The 22,570-nt window shown below is 39.1% G+C and overlaps 2 protein-coding genes and 1 long non-coding RNA gene across 3 annotated transcripts; 2 read left to right on the forward strand and 1 right to left on the reverse strand.

The window, feature by feature from the left end:
* Positions 1-3,684: 3,684 nt before the first annotated feature.
* Positions 3,685-4,780, forward strand: LOC104432434. Its single transcript, XR_723273.3, has 2 exons — positions 3,685-4,161; positions 4,273-4,780. It is a non-coding gene; the product is annotated as an uncharacterized LOC104432434 (long non-coding RNA).
* Positions 4,781-5,522: 742 nt separating this feature from the next.
* On the reverse strand, positions 5,523-6,833 carry LOC108958842 (receptor-like protein EIX2). The gene has a single exon (XM_018871648.2). The coding sequence runs from the start codon at positions 6,831-6,833 to the stop codon at positions 5,523-5,525; it is 1,311 nt and encodes a 436-aa protein (XP_018727193.2).
* Positions 6,834-15,974: 9,141 nt separating this feature from the next.
* On the forward strand, positions 15,975-21,276 carry LOC104432411. Its single transcript, XM_039317170.1, has 3 exons — positions 15,975-16,497; positions 19,620-19,744; positions 20,431-21,276. Exons 1-3 carry the CDS (start codon positions 15,975-15,977, stop codon positions 20,872-20,874), a joined length of 1,092 nt encoding a protein of 363 aa, XP_039173104.1. The 3' UTR covers positions 20,875-21,276.
* Positions 21,277-22,570: the final 1,294 nt, after the last annotated feature.

Raw genomic sequence — 22,570 nt, forward strand, 5'->3', positions numbered from 1 at the left:
TTGGACCAAGATCGCCGAAAAGTCGCCACATAAGCCATTTGGTCGGATCTTCGCCGAAGTGGCACTTAAGTGTCCCATTTAACTTCAAAACCGACACTCAAGTGTACCATTTTAAAATTATGGCACTTAAGTGTCCATCGGTGCCAAGTTATGGCACTTGGACTGTACTTCTGCCGAAATTAGGGTCTCATGACGCATGTCACGTCGAGAAAATATTAGGTAGGTCTATCTTGTCACATTAAAGATAAGTCACTTCATTCACTAATCACCACGTGTCCAGATAGGGCTCACTTTTCAGTCTCTTGTCTCCCTCTGCACCTTGCATTTCCCTTTTCCTTCCATTCTTTCTTTTAGTGACCGCCACCGTCAATAGCCATGCCAATGAAGCCCCCGCCACCAATGGCGGCATCCTCTCGCTAGCCTTGCCCGACTGTGAGCTGGATTTTATTTTTTCTTGTGGAGTTAGGGATGGGTCATCTAGAGTTTCTTCCTATTGGGGTTTTGCTTGTTCTGGTTCTAAATTCGTGAGAAAATTTTGATTTTTTTCTTTTTTAGGGCTTCAGACAGTTCTGGAATTGAAAGGGAGATTTGGATGGGTTTCTTTCTTCGTTGGATGTTGGTTTCCTCCTAGGTGCACCTCCAATGTGACGTAGTACAACGTCCCCATCACATGCACCGTCGTCACCTTACCCCCATTGCCAAGGTAGATCATCGACCCCAAATTAGCGAGCTTTCAGATTGTTGCACCAGTCGAGCAGAACGGTGGACGATTCGGAGGCGGTGGTAGTGCGCCTGTTTAATGAAATGGGAGGTCTCGAGCACAAAGAGGGGGCGATGGGCCATGAGGTCGAAGAGGGTGTGGCGGTAGTAGAGCTTGAGGACGAGGAAGAGGCCGTCCGAGAGGTCGAAGGCGTTGAAGATGCATGGTTGGGAGAGAGAATGCTGGGATAGAAGTCATGGGGCCTATTGTGAGTGTCTTGGCCATGTTTAGTGCAAGGTGCAAAAGAGAGAGACGAGATTGACCAGGGTACCTCACCCGTGCGAGTGGCAATTATTGATTATTTTGACTTTAGGCTGATATGACAAAACATGCCTACTCAATATTTTCTTACATTAACCCTAGGTTTTGTCCGAAGCTCTTTTGCGGGCTCTCAACTTCTGAAAAGTGTGACTTAAGGCTGATGTGGCAAGACAAGCCTATCCACCTAAATTTCAACTAAATATTTAGGATTAGAATACATAGAAAATTAGGAACCAATTCGGTCTTAACCAAGAAGGATGTTCACATCATGTAGGCATTAATATTATTTGCATCAATCAGGTTTTTTATTTTCCCCTAATTTTACATTTTCGGATAAGTAAAAAATAATATTTTTAGTAAAAAAAAAAAAGGGAAAGAGTCGGCGCAGGCTTGGGGTTGGGCTTTCGCCCCAGCCCACTTATCTTTCCTTTTCTCTGTGCAAGCCCGAGGCCCACTCGCCCCAACTTCCCCAACTCGCCTCGGCTCGGCTATCCCATCTCCTTCCTCCTCCTTTCTTTTATTTTAATTGTGCTCTTATGATGCGTGGATTGCTATTTCCTCAACCTAGTTAGGAATTGAGTCATAGGACTCATGATTGGTATAAAATGTTGTATAAATGCTTTACTTGATGTTAAATGGGCATTAGTTGATTAACTAGGGATTTAATTTCTTTAGTTGCATAGGAGTAAAATTTTTTCCACTATTTTACTTAGATTTCTAATTAACTTACCGCAAATCGACTAATGGCGATTCCTAAATGAAATAAATTGCAAATTAAAAACTCAGACTTAAGTCACGAATTGATAGGCTTAAAAAAGCTCGGACTAAGCTTAAACTCAACGTCCCATGAAGGGCTCTAAGAGGTCGCAACAATATTTTCTCACATCAACCTTAGGTTTTGCTTCCACGGCTAGGGTTTCCTCCCCACAAGAAGCAGAAGCGGCGGCGATTCTTCACGGTATTTTATATGTTCGAGAACTCGAACTCTCCCACGTGAGTGACTTCCAAAGCCGTGGACTTCATTGGCTTATTGACAGCGATTGTTCACCGGTTGTTGATATGGTTCTGGGTCAGGCCGAAGCTTCATGGAATCTAACAATCCCTGTGCAAAAATGTAAAGAGCTATTGGCCCAACATACCAACATATTGATCCAACATTGTCCACGGGAGACTAACGCTGCTGCAGACTGGATCGCGAGGCCCCATCGACAACACAAGCTCCCTCTTAACTGGAGGATTTACCCCCCGCCCCCTTTATGGCATATTTTATGTTCCGACCTTCTTGACAGCTTTTCTTGTGAATACTCTATATAATCGTTAATATCAAGCACTACCTTTTTGACCAAAAAAAAAACCTTAGGTTTTGTCCGAAGCTCTTCTATAGGCTCTCAAGTTTAGCTTTTGAAGCTCAGAGCTGCTTAGTGTTTGCTTTTATTTTCTTCTTTTTTGACTTTAATTGTCTTTTCTTCTCTTCTAATCTGTTTTGGGAGTTTGTGTATGTGAATAAACTTCTACAACTATTCTTGAGTGACCATGCAGACTAACTCAACTATTTGTCCGGTCAATAGCCACCAAGGAGGATATGCATGATGTGGCTCCATAACCTCTCCAAGATTAAGCTACTCTCCTCTCTCGATTTCGATTTAGGTCTATATCTAGAAATTTTACTCTCCCAATCTAAATCTAGATATAGATCTGAGAGTTCCTTATAGGTATTTGATATGTGTTCTTTTCGACATATTGTTGTTGGTTTTGCACTATGATGATAATGAAGATGTTAAACTTAGACACACTGGAGATTTTAGTGTATGCTTATCACTTAGTCTGGTGATTAGCCGCCGAACGTTTACGTTGGTAAATCTATTCTTGAATGATGAAAGTGTGCTTCTGGCTATAAACTATGCTTTGTTATTTGTATTCTAGCATATACTTCCTTCCGAAATGATTTGGAATTCGCTAGGGTTGAAAACTTTTTAACAACTTCTACAGTATAATTCTGAGAAATGAATGAAATCCTATTTTTGAAAAAAAAAAAACTTTAAATTTTGTCCTTACATTTCACTAGGGTTCTTCACCATATGAATGAAGCCCAAAAGAGTAGGGATTTTTCACACTTCTACAGTTGACAGGAGTGCAAATCTTCCATCCATACAAAAAGAAAAGGGGCTTTGGTAATATAATTTTGACAGTAAACTATTCGATTTTCTAAAACTATGATTTGTGCATGCCACAAAAATAGTTAGAGCATTGAAAATTGCAATAATCCCTTATTTGATTGTTTAATTTGCGTTTCATGACTAATTTTATCAAATATCTTGTCGATTCATATTCTCTATAAATGATCAGAAACACCCAACTTCCTTCCCTCGATCGCCTCGAGTAGTTAGCAAACTTACACTTCTCGGAATCACATTTCTGATGAAATTCGATCAACGAGCAAAATTCCATATATCGAAAACTTCTCCTTCTTCTTAGAAGAATCGGGCCAGGCAACAACCTTTATGGACCGAACTGGATCGATTCAGTCACGGCCCACATTTCTCTGTTCACCCGGGCCGCTTGTTGGGCCCGATCAAACACACCAGAATCACGGTTCCTTGCTTGATTGTAAATTGGATTTTTTTTTTCTTTTTTCTTTTTTTAGTGGAGTTAGGGAAGGGGTCATCTTTAGTTTCTTCCTACTGAGATTTTGCTTAGGGATGCCGGATGAGCACGGTTCTTAGACAGAATCGAGAACCGGAGGTCCAGTTCGGTTTTCAGCTCTAGAAAGGAGGTTCTGGTTCTCGGAACCGGAATCGGAATTCCTACACGTAAAAACTCTAATTTTGCTTCAATCTTCTGTGTTCTTCACTTTCCCTTTTTTTCTTTTCCTCTCTGCAACGCTCCGCCCCCGACGACCCCATGCTGCTCGCCGCCCTCGACGCGGCCGTCACGACCCACGACGTCGCCGCCGACACCGCCGCCGCTCCTTTTGACGACGCTGCCGACTCTCGCCGTCGCGGGTGCTGCCTCCCAACGACAAGCTGCTACCGGGCTGCCACCGCGACGCTGCTATTGTTCCACCGTCGGCAGTCCTCAACCTCGCCCACTTCTCCGATCTCTCCCGGCTCCCCGATCACGTCCTCCTCGATCTCTTCTTCGTAAGCTCTCTTTTCTCTCTCTCTCTCTCTCTCTCTCTCTCTCTCTCTCTCTGTGTTTGTGGGTATCTCTATCTGGGTTTTCTTTGATTTGTCTTGCTTTCGTGTTCACAGGCGGAAAGGTCGGAGCTTGAGCCGGGGTCGGCCTTTGTTTGGGCTTTAGAAATGATGGGCAGTCGATGGTTTTGGGGATGTGGTCGAATCGGTGTTGAACGGGGATTGCCCTGGAAAGATTTGGGTCGTGATCTTGTTAGGCATTTGCTTCCGTTTGATCGGTAAAAGTGCCTATGAGGGGTTTGTGGAAATTGATTTATGTGAGAGCTGCTAATTGTTGGGTTCACTCTTATGAGAGAGATCTGATGAAGATGGAAAGAGTCTATTACGCTGACTGAATTTTTGTGTCGTAGGAAGTAGATGATTTCATGGGTATGTCTAGATTGCAAATGTTATGCAGCATTTGTCATATCTATGTTATGATAATTAGCTTCTATTATGTAGTTCTGTTCTGTGAAGGAGAAAAACAGAGATCTCATCTTCTCTGTTAAGATCAAATTGGCTCCGATTGAGTTCACTTCGTTGATTGCATATGTCCTGAATTGACTGTGTACGAAACCTGGTCTTATATTCGAGTTGCATATGCTTAATCTCATTTCCCAGTCGAATGCATGCAACCTGTTTGTTCATATTTCTCCGAGATATGGCTATGAGCAAGTCTATGTTAATGTCTAGATCTGAAGTTGTTTGAACATAATACACATGATGCCAATTGTTAGTGTGGGCTGTGAATCTAATATCAGAAGATAATGTCTTTTTTCCTTTTCAAGGTTACAATTCCTTGTGGTCGGATATAGACAATATTTTCGGTATCCACTGTGCTGTTTGAATATTGGTGTCGAACCTGTTCCCCAAAAATGAAAAGATTCATTTTGTTATCTTTCATATGAAGTCTTGCTTCAAATTAATACCACTGTTTTTGGCTATAAGTCAATATAAATTTACAAAATCTTCGTTACGCACTCTATCTTGTGCTTGTGCCTTATACTTTTTATGGCATAGTGCTATCTTATACACAACAACGCAACTACCTTTTATTCTTTTCTTTTTCCTTTTCTTTTTCCTCTTTTGGGCAATTAGTATATGCTTTATGAAGTGAGTGTGGGTGTTTTTTAGGGAAAAGATTATTAAGAGTTCTCGATCAGGACAAAGTTGAACACCTCATAACACACTCATTCAAATACACCAATGAGCAAATTACTGAAAGTGAAAAAACTAATAGTGGGAAGAGATCATACGGGGAAAATGAGTTTCGTACCCCCAAAATGAAGAACCAAAAGCGAGGGAGCGGGCATGAGATTGCTCAATACTTAAGCACTTCTTGATTGTCTCAGTCTCTTCCAATTTGCGACCTTCACCGCTATAGCCACATGTACCTTATTTATTGCTTGATCCACAAAGCTGAAATATGCACGCCTCCAGTCCTTCTTGAACCGCAGAACTCCAAAAAAGCCCCAAAACCCAGTCGCAGCTCCAAACATTATGACCACGTAGAACAAGGCCTCTTCAAGCTTTTCTTCTCCATGTGTATCTTTAGGATGAGAGATTTTCGGTACTTGAGGTGCCTTAGAACCAGGGCATTCTCTTCTCAAAAGATCACCACATAGTAAAGGATTGCCCGCATAAATGGAAGGATTGTCGAGGGTTTGGATTTGATTGCCTTTTGGAATCTGCCCCTTAAAGTTGTTGTGTGATAGGTTGAGGTGGCTTAGATATGTCAATGATGAAATGCTCTGAGGAATTGCTCCTGAGAGGTGATTGTTGGAAAGATCAAGAGACTCCAGTGACATCATGTCCCCGATGCTAATGGGAATGTCTCCAGAGAGCAAGTTGTGTGACAAGTTCAAACCATGCATGTTCGAGAGGAAAGTAAGTTCTTCGGGAATCGACCCAGTCAAGTTGTTGACTGACAAATCTAAATTGACCACAAGTTGCAGATCAATTTTTGTGTATTCATTATATCTTCCCTTCATGATCTCAACCACATGTTCTTTACTCCACTCTATATCAGGTCGAAAGTTTTGATATGGACTTTTCATGCCATATATATCGCCAAGACAAGATGGGATCGTTCCGGTCAAATTGTTCATTGCCATATCCAATATTTGTAATAATGAGAGTGAGCAAAGCTGCGGAGGAATGCTGCCACTAAAACTATTATTTCGTAGCCTCAAGATCTGCAAGTAGAAAAAGCTATCGTTGAACCATGTCGGAATATTTCCGGAAAAGTTATTCTCTCCAAGATCTAAAATTATCAAACTTGTGCAACTACCCATAGCCAGAGGGAGCTCCCCATTGAGATTGTTTCCATTCAAGTGTAGGGTTGAAAGTCCTTGTAAGGATCCGATCGAGCTTGGAAATACTCCAGACAACTCGTTGAATGACAAAGTCAAGTGAGACAAAGTCAAACCCGTCCAACAATCGGGAATACTGCCGAATAGCTTATTATTGCCAAGATTTAGATCAAACAAACCCTCTTGACATAAAAATGATGGTATCGTGCCATTGATACTGTTATTATTGAGATACAGAGTCTCTAGGTGCATCTCACCAATATTGGTTGGAAGAGGTCCGGAGATCAAGTTGTGGGAGAGATCTAAAATGGAACAGTCAAAAGACATGTTTGGCAAGGGTCCCGTAATTTGATTGTACGAGAGATTGAATTGGCTAAATGTCATGTTGGCTAACCATTTAGGCAAAGGCCCAAAAATTGAAGCATTTGAGAGAGATATATCCTTAACTTTCACTTGTGTTTGCATCCACTGGGGAAACACAGTGCTGAATTTACAGGAATTCATCTGAATAGATATCAGTTGAAAAGGTGGTATCCAGCTATGTTTTGCCTTAAAAGTCAAGTGCTTGTTGTCACTGATATCCAAATCCTTAAGCCTCCCTAAATTGGAAAAAGGGATTTCCGAAATCTGCCCTTCCAAAGAATTGTTAAAAAGATATAGAACTGAAAGATGGGAAAGTTCTCCAAACTTATCGGGTATAGTGCCGCTCAAACGATTATTGTTAAGACGCAAGTCTTGTAAGAACCGCAATTGCCCTAATGACTCAGGAATTTGCCCATAGAATTGATTATGAGAAAGATTTAACAATCTCAATGATGACAATTGACCCAATGGCAATGGAATAGTCCCAGTCAATCGATTATTTGAAAGATTTAACCATCTCAATGATGACAGCAAACCTAATGATGAAGGAATGGTCCCATTCAATTGATTATTTGAAAGATCTAACAATCTCAATGATGACAACAAACCCAATGATGAAGGAATGGTCCCATTCAATTGATTATTTGAAAGATCTATTGTAACCAAGTTTGGCAATGCTCCAATGACTCTAGGAATTGGACCTGAGAAGGAATTGTGACCAAGCTCTAAGTACCTTAAGTGTATAAAGTTCACCAACCAATTTGGCAAAGCACCGCTAAGATCATTATGATATATCGTTAGACTCTCTAAGTTATAATTGAATAATCTTGATGAATTTCCTGGGGATGTCGAAATCTCTTCTTTGATTTGGTTACGAGACAGACACAATGATTTTAGGTACTTCTTACTCTTCAAGAATGAGAATAAGCCTCCTTCGACGCTGGTAAAAAGATTTCCCTCAAGATTGAGATGAACAAGGCTTGTAAACTTGTCAAACCACTTAGGAATCGGAGAGTTGAAAGAGTTTTTGAAAGATCCATATGCTGGAGAAAAGTCATATTTTGGAGTATACCTTTGGGGATAGGACCTCCGAGGATATTGTTTGAAAGATCAAGGTACTGAAGATGAACAAGAGAACTGGAGTTTGCAAAGCAAGTTGAAGAAAGATGGAATTTGAAAAGTGCACAAGTTGATAAGCTCAAATGTGATAAAGACGGGAGCATGCCGATCACTTGCAAGAGGTTTGTTCGCATGGCAATGTTTAAGCCGCTCATGTCGAGATAATTTAGCGACCGAAGACAAGAAACCCATTGGATATCATCAATAGCCAAAAATCCAAGATCATCATGGAGGTCAAGGACTTCCAACTCGGTGAGGTTTCCCAATTGCCGAGGGACTATTCCACGAAAGTTGCCAAATGACAAATTGAGGTACCTCAGTCTTTTCATCAAACCGAGGAATTTAGGTATTGTTCCATGATTGAAATTGATGCCACTCAAGTCCAAGTAGTTCAAGTAGGTCAAGTTGAGTAAAGAAGAGTTCAACTTACCAGTCATGGAGAGCGTCTGTTTTATGGGACTAACAATAGTACCATCATAGTCCCTTGCAATCTGGGGTAAGAATTGGAGCTTGACAACATGACCATACACTCCATCACAAGCGACTTCTTTCCATTTGCAGCAATCTTCACCTTTCCAAGAAGAAAGTAAGCGAGATGGGTCTGAGAGGCTTCGTCTAAGCTGGAGCAAAGCTTCTCTTTCTTGTTTTATGCAAATGGATGTTGAATCTTTGCAAAAGCATACACGTGAATTATCTAAAATAAGTAATAGGATTACTAGTGCAAGCACTTTGGAATAGTATCTCCCCATAAGGAACAAAGGAGAGAATAGATGCAAGCTTTTGAGAGTGTTTGAGGGTTCTCTTAGGAAACCCAAATCACTTAAATAGAAGGGCAACGGGAGATTTACTTACGCGTACACATGTTTATAATATCAAAGGATGTATATTCAACACATGTGAGGTCCACATGTCATAATCATAATCAGGAAGAAAAGGCACGTCCCCTCTTGCAATTAGAATGCGTAAAATGATGACCGGACCCCATCTAGAAGAGAAAATGAATCATCTACAAATTAGGGCAAATCAACTCACCATTGAGGAGATTGTGGAGAAATTCTCCAGTTTTTGCAGTGTTGGACACGGACCAAGTCAAAGTATTTTGGGTCTAGGTAATAGTCATACAAGGTTAACTTTTCGTCAAAATGTGTGTCTATAAATATATCATCTATTTCAAATTACGATCTTAACTAAGTTACCAATTTTTAAATAACAACCTTAATTATAGTGTTCCATTCACTACAACAGATAAAACTAAAATTACTTGTTAAGTCAATCGAAGAAAAATTGGCAAAATCACTCAAATTTCAGGAAACACCACAATGTCCAATAGTTTCATAAAGTAGAGATCCAAGTGGGAGCTTATAACTATTGAACCTACTTGGATCGACATTCATTTAAAATTTTAAAACATGGATTAACGGCCAACTAAGTATTATCAATTACTTCTTTAAGCTGTATACATCTAATACAAGACTTCTTTCTTCCGTAGTCTATTGCTGGTAAACTCAATAGTAAATTCATACAAACATTTCGTAACTTTAATAGGATGGCAAACTACGCAAATAAATGTTGATAAATTGTTACAAAAGTTGGTAATATTATAGCGCCGAAATACATATTGGTAGGTGTTTGAGTTGTCACAACCCAAATCCATAATAAGAATTGAGGGAATGACCAATCATCCTTTACAAAATCAAAGAAGAAACCTTCAACCAAATTTAGATATTTTACGAAAACATCAATACAATAAAACCTTTCATATATAACAACAAAGTTAAAAGCATTATGAATTAATCAAAATGAGAGCTTCATAATTTCATTTTACTAGCTTTTACTCAAATAGTCTAAAATTGAGTCTCATTCCACTCTAGATCATTTTCAATGTGACTTGAGTAAATTCCTTATTCTTGGAACCTAAAGTGGTAATAAAAGTAGGGTGAACAAAATCACAGTACATCAATTGCAATCACCACTCCTATGGGATCAAGCAAAATATAATGCAGTTTTAGAAACTGAGTGTGCATCCATATGTATCAAGAAAATCTCATTCATTGCATTTCCCATGTATCATGGTAATGCATATATTCCTACAAGTCATAAGGTATGCATCATCAATATAGTATTGCCAGCATATGACAAACTCATTTGATCGCTCATGTCAAGAAAATTCTATAGTCACGCTTCACCCCACATTTTCTGTGTTTAAATCATGGATATGTGTTGGTCATGGAAGCCACAAAACCAGTTTGTGCATAAGTACGTCATGTCATGTCTCAATACATGGGTTGATAGTCATATCATGTCTCAATACATGGGTTGATAGTGAGCATCAAATCACACCACAATACAACATGTTGGCATCAAAAGAATCACTAGGATTGTTACTTGAAGATGCCAAGAGTTATTGCATGCAAAACCCCGTTAATATATATATGGGTGTATAGATGTGTTGTGTTTCCATTTCATATGACATCTGATGTACATGTAAATGGACACATGCATCCAACATATCTAATTAGTAGGGGAATCTAATGATCGCTTTGACTTTCAATTGCAATTGAAAGTTTAAATGTTTCTTTCAATTAAAGTTAGTGAAATTGAAAATCCACGAATAACTCCAATTCAAATGAACGTTTACCACTTTTCAATCAATCTCTTTCTTCATCCTTAGAGATTATTTTATTTTCCTTTTGGTGAGCAGCTATCCCAGCAGAGTAGTCATGCCTCATTTTCATAGCTTGAAGTTGAACTTTAAATAGAGAGGTGTTCGCCTTTGCCCACTGCTATTAACCAATGACATCAACTTCCCTTAGTCACATCACTCCGGAAAACCCACAAACCCGCAAGACCCGCAAGCGCCAAGTCTAAGTCTTGAGGTGTTTGTCCTCATCCTACCTGGTCCTTTTGTTTTTTTTTTTCTCGTATGTCAAACTCATCACTCGTGTCCCCATTTTGCAAGACTAACAAAATTCTAGTCCTCGACTTTCATTCACACTTGAACTAGAACAAGATCCCAATTGTCCTGAAATTTTCCAAAGTTCCAAACAGACCAAACAAGACCAAAGCAAGAAACCATATTTTAATAGGATGTACACCTAATTCTGCCATTACCCAGAATATTCATCATGGTTCTTTTTTTTTTTCATATTTAGTATCAAAAATTATATTGAAGAAAATTCTACATTGCATCTAAGGGATTTTATATAGATGAAGAAAATTGTAAGAAACCGTGAGACCACAAATAGCATAAGTGAAAGGAGGCCCCGGCGGATTCTCGGTTACCAAAATAATAATAATAATAATAATAATAATAATAATAATAAAATAATAAAAAATAACCAATCAATTACCACTCTTAAATTTTCTCGCCATCAAAGGATGATGTAGTCAAAGAATTAAGAGCTAGATAACAATTTTGTAGGCGTTAAAATAGTCACAACTTCAACAAAATGTAACATTGCCATATGTAGAAGAGACTACCAAACTTTCTATTTGATGGTTTAAGTTATAAACCGTCTCTTTACCACCAAAAAAAAGTAAATTGAAGAGAATCAGATGAACAAAGAAACATAACTGAATTATTCCCTCTAAAACATGAAAGCAAGTTACAAAAAATTCTCTGCAGTTGATGAGAGTTGAAATTGTACCAACTTCACACATGAAGAGTTTCTAAAAATTCGTAGGGCTAAAATGTATATTCTTTGAGACTTTGTTATGCATATGCATTCTAGTATTTAAAATGTAACTACTACAATTTGATTGTCAAATATAACAAAGGAAAATACATACTGCTTTTGATTGGAACACGTTGCATTACTTAGGTGAATGCATGTGCACCATCTCAGAGGATGTATTTTCAGCAGATGTGAGGTCCACATGTCATAAATATAATTAGGAAGGACAGGCACATCCATTATTGCGATTGGACCCCGTCTAGAAGGGAAAATTGATCCTCACATAAGGAGATCGTGGAAGACTCCGTCCAGTTTTTGCAGTGTTGGACACGAACCAAGTCAAGTCTTTTGGATCAAGATCATTAATCACACAAGTCAATCTCTCTGTTCATGTCATTAACCAAGTCAAGTATTTTGAGAGTCGGTTATTCTATACTAAAGAAAAACGCGTTCTTTCTTTTAATAAGATATCATGAAGTGACAATCCACACATAAGTCCAAGTCAAATGGACATTTTCTATTTGTGCTTAAACCAAGTAACTTTAAGGATAATACATATTGATGTTATGGATTCCGGGAATATTCTAGAGAGGTCACAGATGACATAGTTTATTGAGTCAATTGTACAATACCTTTTCTTTTCTGCAAAATGAAAAAAAAAAAAAAGAAAAAAAAAAAAAGGCAATGCGTTGCTGCTGTAGGATCAGTCCCTGTAAATGAACAGGAGGAATAGGCTGAGTTTTGACCTTACATATTTTATTCAACTGATTATTTTCATATTACTAGCCTTCCACATAGTAGTACGTCCATGGGATGTATAGATGGAGAAATTATTAACTAGGTTCGTTATATTTTACCAAGCGCAGAGAAGAATTTAGGCCCCTTTCTAATTAATTATGGATTGATGTTCTTAAATAAAAAGAGATTTGGAAATGATGAAGTTCGCAAAAGAAAAAAAAAAAAACAAAGAAGGGCAGTAGAAAATCATGCAACATTCCATTCTGGTGAGTATCTTCCACATTATTGAATTGCCGATCTTATTGCATTCATTTGTAGAAACTTACATTCATGACAAGTGTACCTATGCAGTCATTAGCCATTTTCGGTTGACGGAGGATTAATTTAATCACTCAGTCTATTCTATGTGAGTTAATATATATTAACAAACATACTATTTGAAAGGAAAGAGATTATTAAAAGGAAGAGATCACACGAGCAAAAGAAGTTTCATACACCCAAAATAAAGAACCAAAAGCAAGGGAGAGCAGATTGCTCATTACTTAATCGCTTCTTGACTAGCAATCTCTTTAACTTAATTACCTTCATTGTTATAGCCACATATGCCTTGTCTACTGCTTGATCCACGAAGTTGAAGTTTGCACCTATACAACATGCTTTGCTGGCATCAACAGAGTTACTAGGATTGTTATTTGAAAACAATATCTTTCCATGAATGGTGGGAGTTACTGCATGCAGTGTTTTGGCATTCTTAGAGCACACAAACAGATTTGACAAAGAGACTTATGGGTCCGTTCCCATCTGATGGAATATCCAGAACATTTTTTTATCTATGTGCCGTATGAGAGATGGGTCCATGCAATAATTCCAGAACAAGTTAATCATTGCTTTCGTTTTCGATTGCAATTCAAAGTTAACATGTATCTTTCGATCAAAATTCGTGAAATTGAAAGTCCCCGAATGACTCCAAATCGAGTCACCGTTAATCACATTTTGGTTAATCTCCTACTTCATCCTTAGAGCTGCTCCTGTATTCTTGTTTCTTTTGTTTTTTCGGTGACGCAGCAATCCCAGTAAAGAAGTCATGCCTCACTTTTATAGCTGGAAGTTGAAACAGATGTTTTGTTCGCTATAAGTTGATTACATTAACTTCCCTTAGTCAAATCACTGTGGAAGACCCGCAAGACCCTCAAGCAGCAACCCTAAGTCTTGAGGCCCATGTCCTTGTTCTGCCGGTGGCCAGGCCCAACAACTGGGCCGAAGAAAGAAGGAAAGGGTGGAGATCAAGTCACAATAAGTTGCAGTTGCTTATAACTGATACGCGACACTTCAATTTTAGATTCAAAGCTATTGTTAAGTTATTAACTATGATTGTTGTTTCTTTTGATTTTAGGTGATCAAAAGTTGGAACAAATTTTCATGGATGTTTGAGGACCAAAAGCTCTCTTTTTTTCCTTTTTCTTTTTCTTGCTTCTCATTTTCTTTATGGTCCTGAATATTGTATTCATTGACATGCTAGTCCCTCGTGAATTCTGTTGCATATCAATTCACATAATGACTTCTCATTTTAATTGTACTTATTTGAAACTATAATGCTAGGAAAATGGCAACTCCAGTGGGCCCAAGCATTTGCTCCTTGGGGAACAACAGTGAAGTCTAGTGATTGAAACTTAGCTCTTTTGGTACGAATGTCTTCATTTAAAATGTTTTCGGTATTGTTGAATGACAAATTTGTTTGGTATTTTTCACTCGTTATGACATGTTTGTCACTATGAGTGTAAGTTTTTTGGTGCTGAGATTCTCCTGCTGTATTATTATTGGTTAAAAGTCAGTATATTACTTAACTTATCAAAAAAAAAAACTTGTTTGGTATTGTTGCGATCATTTTCATTTTGTTTAATTAAAAATGAACCCAAAACAAATAAAAAAATGAACCTATTAGAACCTAGAATCTATGACATAGTAAGGTTCCAAGTCCAAGTTTTGACAAGTAAGCTCTAGGTTCTAGATTTCAATGAATATATTCTACATTCTAAAAAATGAAGAACCTATACCTGAGGATAGGTTTTAGGTTTTAAGTAAAATTTGTAAGGAATCTAGAACTGTTTATCCCTAGTTTTGCTCGTTTTGGTTTTGAATTGGTGAGAAAATTATGATCTTTTTGGAGTTTTAGATGGTTCTGAATTTTTTAAGGGAGATTTGGACGGGCATTTTGATTTCTTTCTTTGTTGGATGCCGATTCCCTCCCCAGCAGTACCTCCAACGTGACGTAGTAATACGTCCCATTCATGCCTTCCGTCGTTCCCTTACCCTTGCTGCCAACCCAAATTGTGGACCCAAAATCGGGCGAGCTTTCAGTTGTTGCACCAATTGAGCAAGACGTTGTCGGGCTTCACATCATGGTGGACGACTTGGAGGTGATGGTAAGATAGGTCTACTCAATATTTTCTCATATTAATCCTATGTTTTGTACTGACCATTTCATTGCGGTTTGCCATCATATGAATAAAGCTCGAAAGAGTGGGAATTCTGCACACTTCCACAGTGGACAAGAGTGCAAATCTTCAATCCAAACAAATAGACAAAGGAGCTTTGGTAATAGAAATGTAACAAAAAACTAAATGATTTTCGAAAACTTTGATTTGTGCAAGACACAAGAATAGTTAGCATATTTTGAAAATTGCAATACTCCCTTATTTGGTTGCTGAATACATGTTTGGTGATGCATTTTGTCAAAGTATCTTTTCGATTGATGTTCTCTATAAAGGATCAGAAACGACCGACCTCCCTTCCCTCGATCGCCTCGGATCGTGAGCATACTTATGATTCTCGGAATCACATTTGCAATGAAGTTTGATCAACGAGCAAAATTCCATAAATCAAAAGCTTCTTCTCCTTCTTCTTCTTCAGAACCGGGCTAGGCACCAACCTGCATGGACCGAACCGGATCGATTCCGTCGCGGCCCGCATTTCTCCGTTCGTCCGGGCCGCTTGTTGGGCCCGGGCCCGGGCCCGAGGACTTTCCTTTTCGGTCCAACCTCTCGGGTTCATCAGGTCCGGCCGGACCGGCCCTTACTAAACCGGTACCGTCGCGAAGAATCTCACTTACTTTTCATTTTCAACGTCGTTTTTTATTTATCAAATAAAAATCCCTGATCCTCGATTAAATTAACGAATTAATGACGGCTTCCCTCTTTTCGAACCTTAATTAATGCTAATTATTTCCAACTCCTTCCGTAGCTAGACGCGAAGAATCGAAGAAAACCCCGTCACACCGTCGTCTTCCGCCTCGCGCCTCCGTCGAAAACCCTCTCCGGCCTCCGCCCGCTCGATCCCGGCGGCCGCTTCCTCCGCCGCCGCGCGAGAGCCGAGCTCGCTCCGTATCCAGCTCGGTCCCCCCCGCAGCTCCTTCGGCTCTCGATTCCGCCGGAAGGTCCCCGCCGCCGCCGCCGCCGTCGCCGCCGCCGCCGCCGGGGCCTCACGGGAGATGAAGTCGGAAGGCCCGGCGCCGAGCCGGTTTCTGGCGATTCGCCGTTCGGAAGCTCGAGCTTGAGGCGGACTTTTTGATGCTCTGATGGCGAAGAATGGGTTTCTGGCGGCGGTTCTGGTGTGCTTGATCGCGGCGGATGCTCTCGGTTTCGGTGCGTCTCTTCCTGATTCGGAGAAATCCGGCAACTCCTCTCCGCCGCCCCAGCAGGTCCGTTCTCTCTCTTCTGGTTATGCGAGCTGTCGCGTCTGCAAGTTTTTCGGTTTCGTGGTAGCGAAAGCGACGGCTTCGATGATGGTGTTCTGTTCAGGCGTCTCCGCCGCCGGGTCCCGTTTCGGGTTCCAAGAAACCGGATGGGGAACGGACGATGCCGGAAAATCTAGCGAGGTGCCCGCGCCTCCGTCCAATTCGACGCTTGAAGGCCAAACTGGCGGTGCTTCCGTGAGTCCGCCTTCGGTTGAACGGAAGGAAGAGAAAAAGAATGATGAGAAGGAGGAGGACAAGGAGCCGCGTGAGCCGCCAGGAAGCCACGAGACTTGTGACGGAAAAGACGAAGGCAAAGTGTGCCGCGATCAGGGAGCTCTAACCGCCTGCATTCTGAGCGTTGAAGGTGATGATCTCGACTTTCTTTCATTCCATTTCATTTCGATTGGAAATGGTCATCTTCCAGTTTCTAAGTTTGATTTGTCATCGGAACCCGCGCTGTCTATTTGGCATTTCGTTTTGATGATCTATTTCGGGGGAAATACAGGAGTTGGAAGTTTCGCAACAAGAGTTCTTCTTGTGATTCATAAAAAATGTTGCAAATGTGTTGCCTATTATTTTGATATTTACTTTGGAGACAGTTTGCGACACAGGACACAACCGGTATATCATCGTAAAGTGTAGGGTCGATTTGGATCTTTACAACCCGTAGCTTCTGCTGCCTGAATGAAGCAGTCAAGAAGTCTTACCATTGAAATGATATCCTTCCATTTGAAAACATATAACACTCTTGGCTTTTATCTTAAGAAAATCCTCATTGAGAAATTAGTATCTCAAAGCTTATGGGAATCTTCTCTATCAAGAATTGTTGGCATAGTCCGGATGGCAGAGTAGGTAATCATGATTGACTTATGACTCAATACTTCAATGGTTGACAGAGGTTACATCTGAATTGGTAGAGAGGAAAATTTGCACCGAAAGTCCTAAACATTTGGCTAAATGTGCAATCAAGTACTAAACTTTTTGGATCTGATGTTGTCAAATTCTTCTGGTGAGGTATCAACTAAGTTTGCCAACTTGCACACCAGAAATCCAACATGGCATTTTTTTTTTTTTTTCAATCTTGTGCTTATGGCAGACATGGCGCTGATGTGGCACCACATCAGAAAATAGGCCAAATAAAAAGAAAAATAAAAGGAAGGTTAGGACTTGACTACTTATTGGGCAAGATACTTAGGAATTTGGGTGCTATTTTCCCCTGTGGAAACTAGCCCAGCATGGACTATGGTGGATCACTGGCTTCTTATCTTACTAGTAGATTAATAGAGGAGGAAAATCATATGCATATGGAAAAAAAGTGAAAGGAAGTTTCCAACGGGTAAGGAAGGAGATGATGATTGAAGTTTTGAACTGTTTTAGGAAAACAGATTTAAACAGTCAGAGGATGATGGAGATTTTACTTTTAATTTTAAAACAGGCGTGTGGTTTAAAGGATTGCATGGCAGTTATGTTGATTACCTTAAATTTGCAATATTTCAATGATTCTGTGATGTACAATTAAAATTCATTTTTATTAGTGGCATGAGTTTTAAGGAAATTCCAATGTGGTAGTTGCAGGGGCTTAATCTCTTGAGGGCAAGAGAACTGTGTGTTCCTTTGACTTTTCTCTTTGTATCTTTAGTCAATTTGAAGTCTAAACCCAGTGAATGGGAGACCTGACTCCTGGATGATCACAGATAGTACCATGAAGAGAAAATCTTGAGAATTATAGCTCTATGCCAGGTCTCTTGAAAGTATATTATATCAGTATGTTCATTAAAGATTAGTAGAATAAGTACTTCTGATTGATGTATTTTCTTTTGTAGTACAGTCTAAATTGTGGTACTGTAACAGCAAACAACAAAAATTATGGGGAATAATCACTTGCTTTTTTAAGTGATTAAATGGTTTGGGTGCAAAAGTCAGTCATTTGCATGGGTTAAAATTATGTATTCTATTAATCTCATTTGGATAAACATTCTTACACCCGGAAATCATGCTTAAGTGGTGTTTGTATTTGGGTTAACTTCACCTTGGTACTTGGACGTCATAAGGATAAGTTCCTTCAGCATAAGTTCAAATCTCTTAGATAAGAAGATGGAATATGAGGTGTTTTAGTTTTTTTTCCCCACCTATCAACATGGAATTTATTGGATTTAGCTGGAGGGACATTCTAAGAATACCAATTGCTTATTGTAGTTCATGGATTGTCAATTATTAGCGGTTCCAAAGGTCCCTTTACATAACAAACCCAAAAAAGGAAATTATATATTCCAAAATATGTGATTATTGTCCATAAGTATTCAATTCAGTGCTACTTAATTAATTCGTCCAACTTCTGAAATGATTGAAATCTCTTGACCATATATGTAAAATTGTGAATGGGGGGCCAACCTTGTTAAAACTATTGAACTAATAGATTCAGTAAACTGATATGTGTGATTGGTGCTACCCTATCAGATGGAATGTACTTAGTCTGGCTAACAGTATATTTTGTATATATGACTCATCTCAAGCCTTTGAGAAATGCTTTCCTTCCGAAGCTTTCCAGAACAAGTTGATGTCAATCCATAAGAGTTGATGTATTGGCTCTGTACTTGTCATAATGTTACGATATTGCACATCTTCTTCAATTGTTCATGTCAATGTAGATTGAGAAGTTAATGCATTGTTTAGAAATTTAATCGTCCCTTGGGTTTTCCCTTTGTGCATGTTCAATTCTATGGTTAGATGGAAAAAAAAAATTTGACATGTTGCATGATATTTGGAGGACCTGAGTTATAACTGATGCTAAATTTGACATGTTAAATTTGTTTAAGCTGTGGCCATTCACACATGAAGGGGCAGGTGACCAGTACACTGCACGAGCCCTGACAAGTTACTCTTTTATTCAGTAAAGAAAGATATTCCCTTGTTTCGATAACATGTGGTGTCACTTACCTGAAACTAAGTATTAGAGCGATATTTACTGGCCAGAATATGAAGTATCATAGTACTGTTCGACTCTTCGGTATAAAATCTGTTTATAGCTTGTATTATTTATGCCTGAATCCAGTTACATGCATATGCCATTCAATTATGCTTCTTATAATAATAATGTTAGGTAGTTTAGAGGACTTTTTGTAGATGGTTGAATTCCTTTTAGGAACACTTTCTTTATTGCGTCTTATACAAGGTGAGATTAATAGGAATTAACTCTCTAGTTCTCAGTTAATTTTGCATTTCTTGTTTCTGAGCTGTAATTTGGTATCAACTGAGCTTGTGATATTCACTGCTAAGCTTTGAAGGAGTTGCAGCTATTCCAGATGTTCTATAATACTGCAACAAAATGAGGGTTCTGTAATTCTTTGATGTCTTTGTCATTTTATGGTCATTATCTCTTTTTTTAGGAAAGAGGTAGATCAAGGAAATACTTTTCTTTAATTTTTTAAATTGGGAATCTCATGAAGACTGACAAATACTTCATTTCATTTTACCATTTGGTTGCAGCAGGGTTGAGCAAATTGGTGGTTTTAGTTGAAAATAAAGGGGATAGCGCCTTGATAGTAAATAGGCGCCTGCCAAAGTCTACGACAGAGAAGCCTGAAATAATACCAAAACACCAAAACAAAAAGGTATACATCATCCATCTGGTGCTCAGATAAAATTGGCTGTTGCTAAGTTTTGGTACAACCAAGGTATACAATTAGTTGGTTAGTTTAATAATAATTCTCCAACAGTTACTTGGGAAGGCCCTAGTATGGTAGGTGATTTTTGTTTAATTGAGTCTAGTGTGCTTATGATTAATTCAATCAATCAACAAGGGAATAGAACTGGAGCCTCCAATTCAGAAATTGCGCTTGAGCTCTTTCCACACCATTGGACTCATGAATATTATTCCTTTAGCAGCGGCCAGTTCTTCTACTCTTTTTCCACCTCCACTTTCTACCATTCAAAACAAGTAGGATAATCATTTTCTTCGTCCCCCTTCTTCCCTTTGCTCACCTCCATTTCCTTCAATTCCTAATTCTTCTTGCAAATTAAGTGTAAGATTGACAAGCTTCTGTGAGAAATCTTCGGGCTTGTTTGCTTAGTATAGCAAGCTGTGCAAATTATTGTACAATTAAATAAGATTTGCTTGTATCCACTCTTGCTTCTGGAGGCTCTTTTCTGCAGTATTTTGACTGAGACATCAATAGCTGGAGAAAGAACCTCTATCATGGAGAGTCACTTAGAGAGCATATCTTTCATCTGCTGCTTAATTCTCATTTTGTTTTCCTTTTTAAAAGGTTTTCCTATTAATTTCTTGTTTCTTCGTCAGATTAATATTTCTCTCTCTGCGGCGGAAGGCAACAAAGTTGTATTAAATGCTGGGAGAGAAGATTGCGTGCTTGACATGGGGCCTCTTGTATCTGACACCAGTGTTTTCCTCTATCTCCCTTCGTTTGACAAGCTAATTACCCCAATCAATGGTGCGTATTTCTTGATTCTATCAGTGGTGGTCTGTGGTGGGGTGTTTGCTTGCTGTGCGCTTAGGAAGCAGCGAAGAAAGAGCGAGTTCAGGTATCAAGAGCTCGAAATGGGGTCAGGAGAAGGGACCAATATAGAAACTGCAGAAGGTTGGGATCAAGGATGGGACGATGATTGGGACGAGGAGAATGCTGTGAAATCTCCAGGTCAACATCGCATAGGAAATATATCCGCAAATGGCCTCACTTCTAGGCCTGCAAATAGGGATGGTTGGGAACGGGACTGGGACGGCTAGGAATTGACAACGAAAAGGAGGAGGAAAAGGAATCCAGGAGACATGACAATACCAAAACCAGGTACTTGCTTCGATTTCATACCACCTGTACACTTATCTTATGAAAGGTGGCTTCAGTTTGGCTTTGCCAGTAAAAGGTATACAATTTGGTTCGTTGAAATTTTGAAGTTGAGGAGGTGGATTCTGTTGCCTTCTAATATTGCTCGACTCAGGTAGCCTGTACAGTTAGCTTTACAACTAAGGAGTTTTTCGAAACATTGAGCAATTCCCTTCCATTTTCCACTGATGTCAATTTGGTAACTTTTATTAGAACGTGATTTTGAGTTTGGCAAAGAAAAGTGTCTTTGGTGGCAACTTTTCTTTTTCACATGAAAAGTGAATAATTCACATTTTCCTTTTTCATGTTTCTGTTGCGAATTCATATGCTCAAGTATCCATTTTTTTCACCGCGTGCTCTCTGAATCGAGTTTTCCGGTGCAGTTATTGGAGTAGAGATTTCACATCGCAAGAATTTGGCATCCGATACAAGTGGTTGTTTGCTTTTCCAGTTTAAAACGCCTCCTAAACTTCTATGAATAATGACATATAAAATGGAACCAAGGATCCTCTTCCATTCCGGTTTTCTTTACGTTAGGTGTTTTTTCCGAGCTTTTAGTTTTATTGCAAGCTACGGTTGAGTTCACTTCCTTTATTTGTTTGAGCTGTCAAATTGCCATGGAGAAATAGAAGGGAAGTGGTTCTAGGGAGAATTACCAAAAAAGATCTAAACCTATTGCAATTATACCAACTTAGTTTTAATTCTTTTTTTGATCAATTTGGTCATAAACCTTTGCAATTATGTCAATATAGTTCATCCATCCAATTTTGGAAAAAGTTTAGTGGTGAATTGGCCAAAAAAAAAGTTTAGAACTAGATTGGCACAATTGCAATAGGTTTAAGATTTTTTAAATAATTTTTCCAACTATTCCATCGATAACGCCATAAGACAAGAGCTAATATGAGTAGGTCTTGTGTTTAGATCCGGCAATTTGGTGAACTTAAAGTGTGGGTTCTGATCGTGAACTTGCCATTTGATCCATGGAGGGTGAGCTCGATCCACATTTGACTACTTTTGACATGGGTTTGAAATTGCTCCCGCATCCCATAAGAAAAGTTAAATAAATTCACCTCGTCTGGCAGTGAATTAGGTCAAGCACGAAAATAACATTACTCAGAATGGCAATAGCTGTCCTTCGACTTCTATCTATTGTTTGATGTGATTTTTGAATTTGTTTTTTTGGGTATGTTATCGAACCTTCTTTATGCTGAGGGGTCAAGTGGAAGTTTTCGAATGATTTGATCTACCATAGGAGAAATGGGTCGCTGGTTATTCATACTTTTCATTATTTAACACGAAATAAAGAGTATTTCTTCATATAAATGAAAGATGAATCAATAATCAAGACAAGAATCCTTGGTCACACCAACCCAAAATGAATGCAATTTATAAGTCATTTTAATTTTTTATTCTATGAAAAGCTTCGTTCTTATTAATTTTCAACCTTAAATTATGATTTAATTCCAGCAGATTTATGAAAGGGTTTTGGGGTTGTATTAGATCATCCTATCAAGAGTATATATGAAAGCCAACGGATAAGAAAGAGCTTGACGGGGATGTGCATACCGTTGACGGGGATGTGCATACCGACAACGAAAG

The sequence above is a fragment of the Eucalyptus grandis genome, chromosome 1 (assembly GCF_016545825.1).
Source record: "Eucalyptus grandis isolate ANBG69807.140 chromosome 1, ASM1654582v1, whole genome shotgun sequence".
NCBI classification, from domain to species: domain Eukaryota; kingdom Viridiplantae; phylum Streptophyta; class Magnoliopsida; order Myrtales; family Myrtaceae; genus Eucalyptus; species Eucalyptus grandis.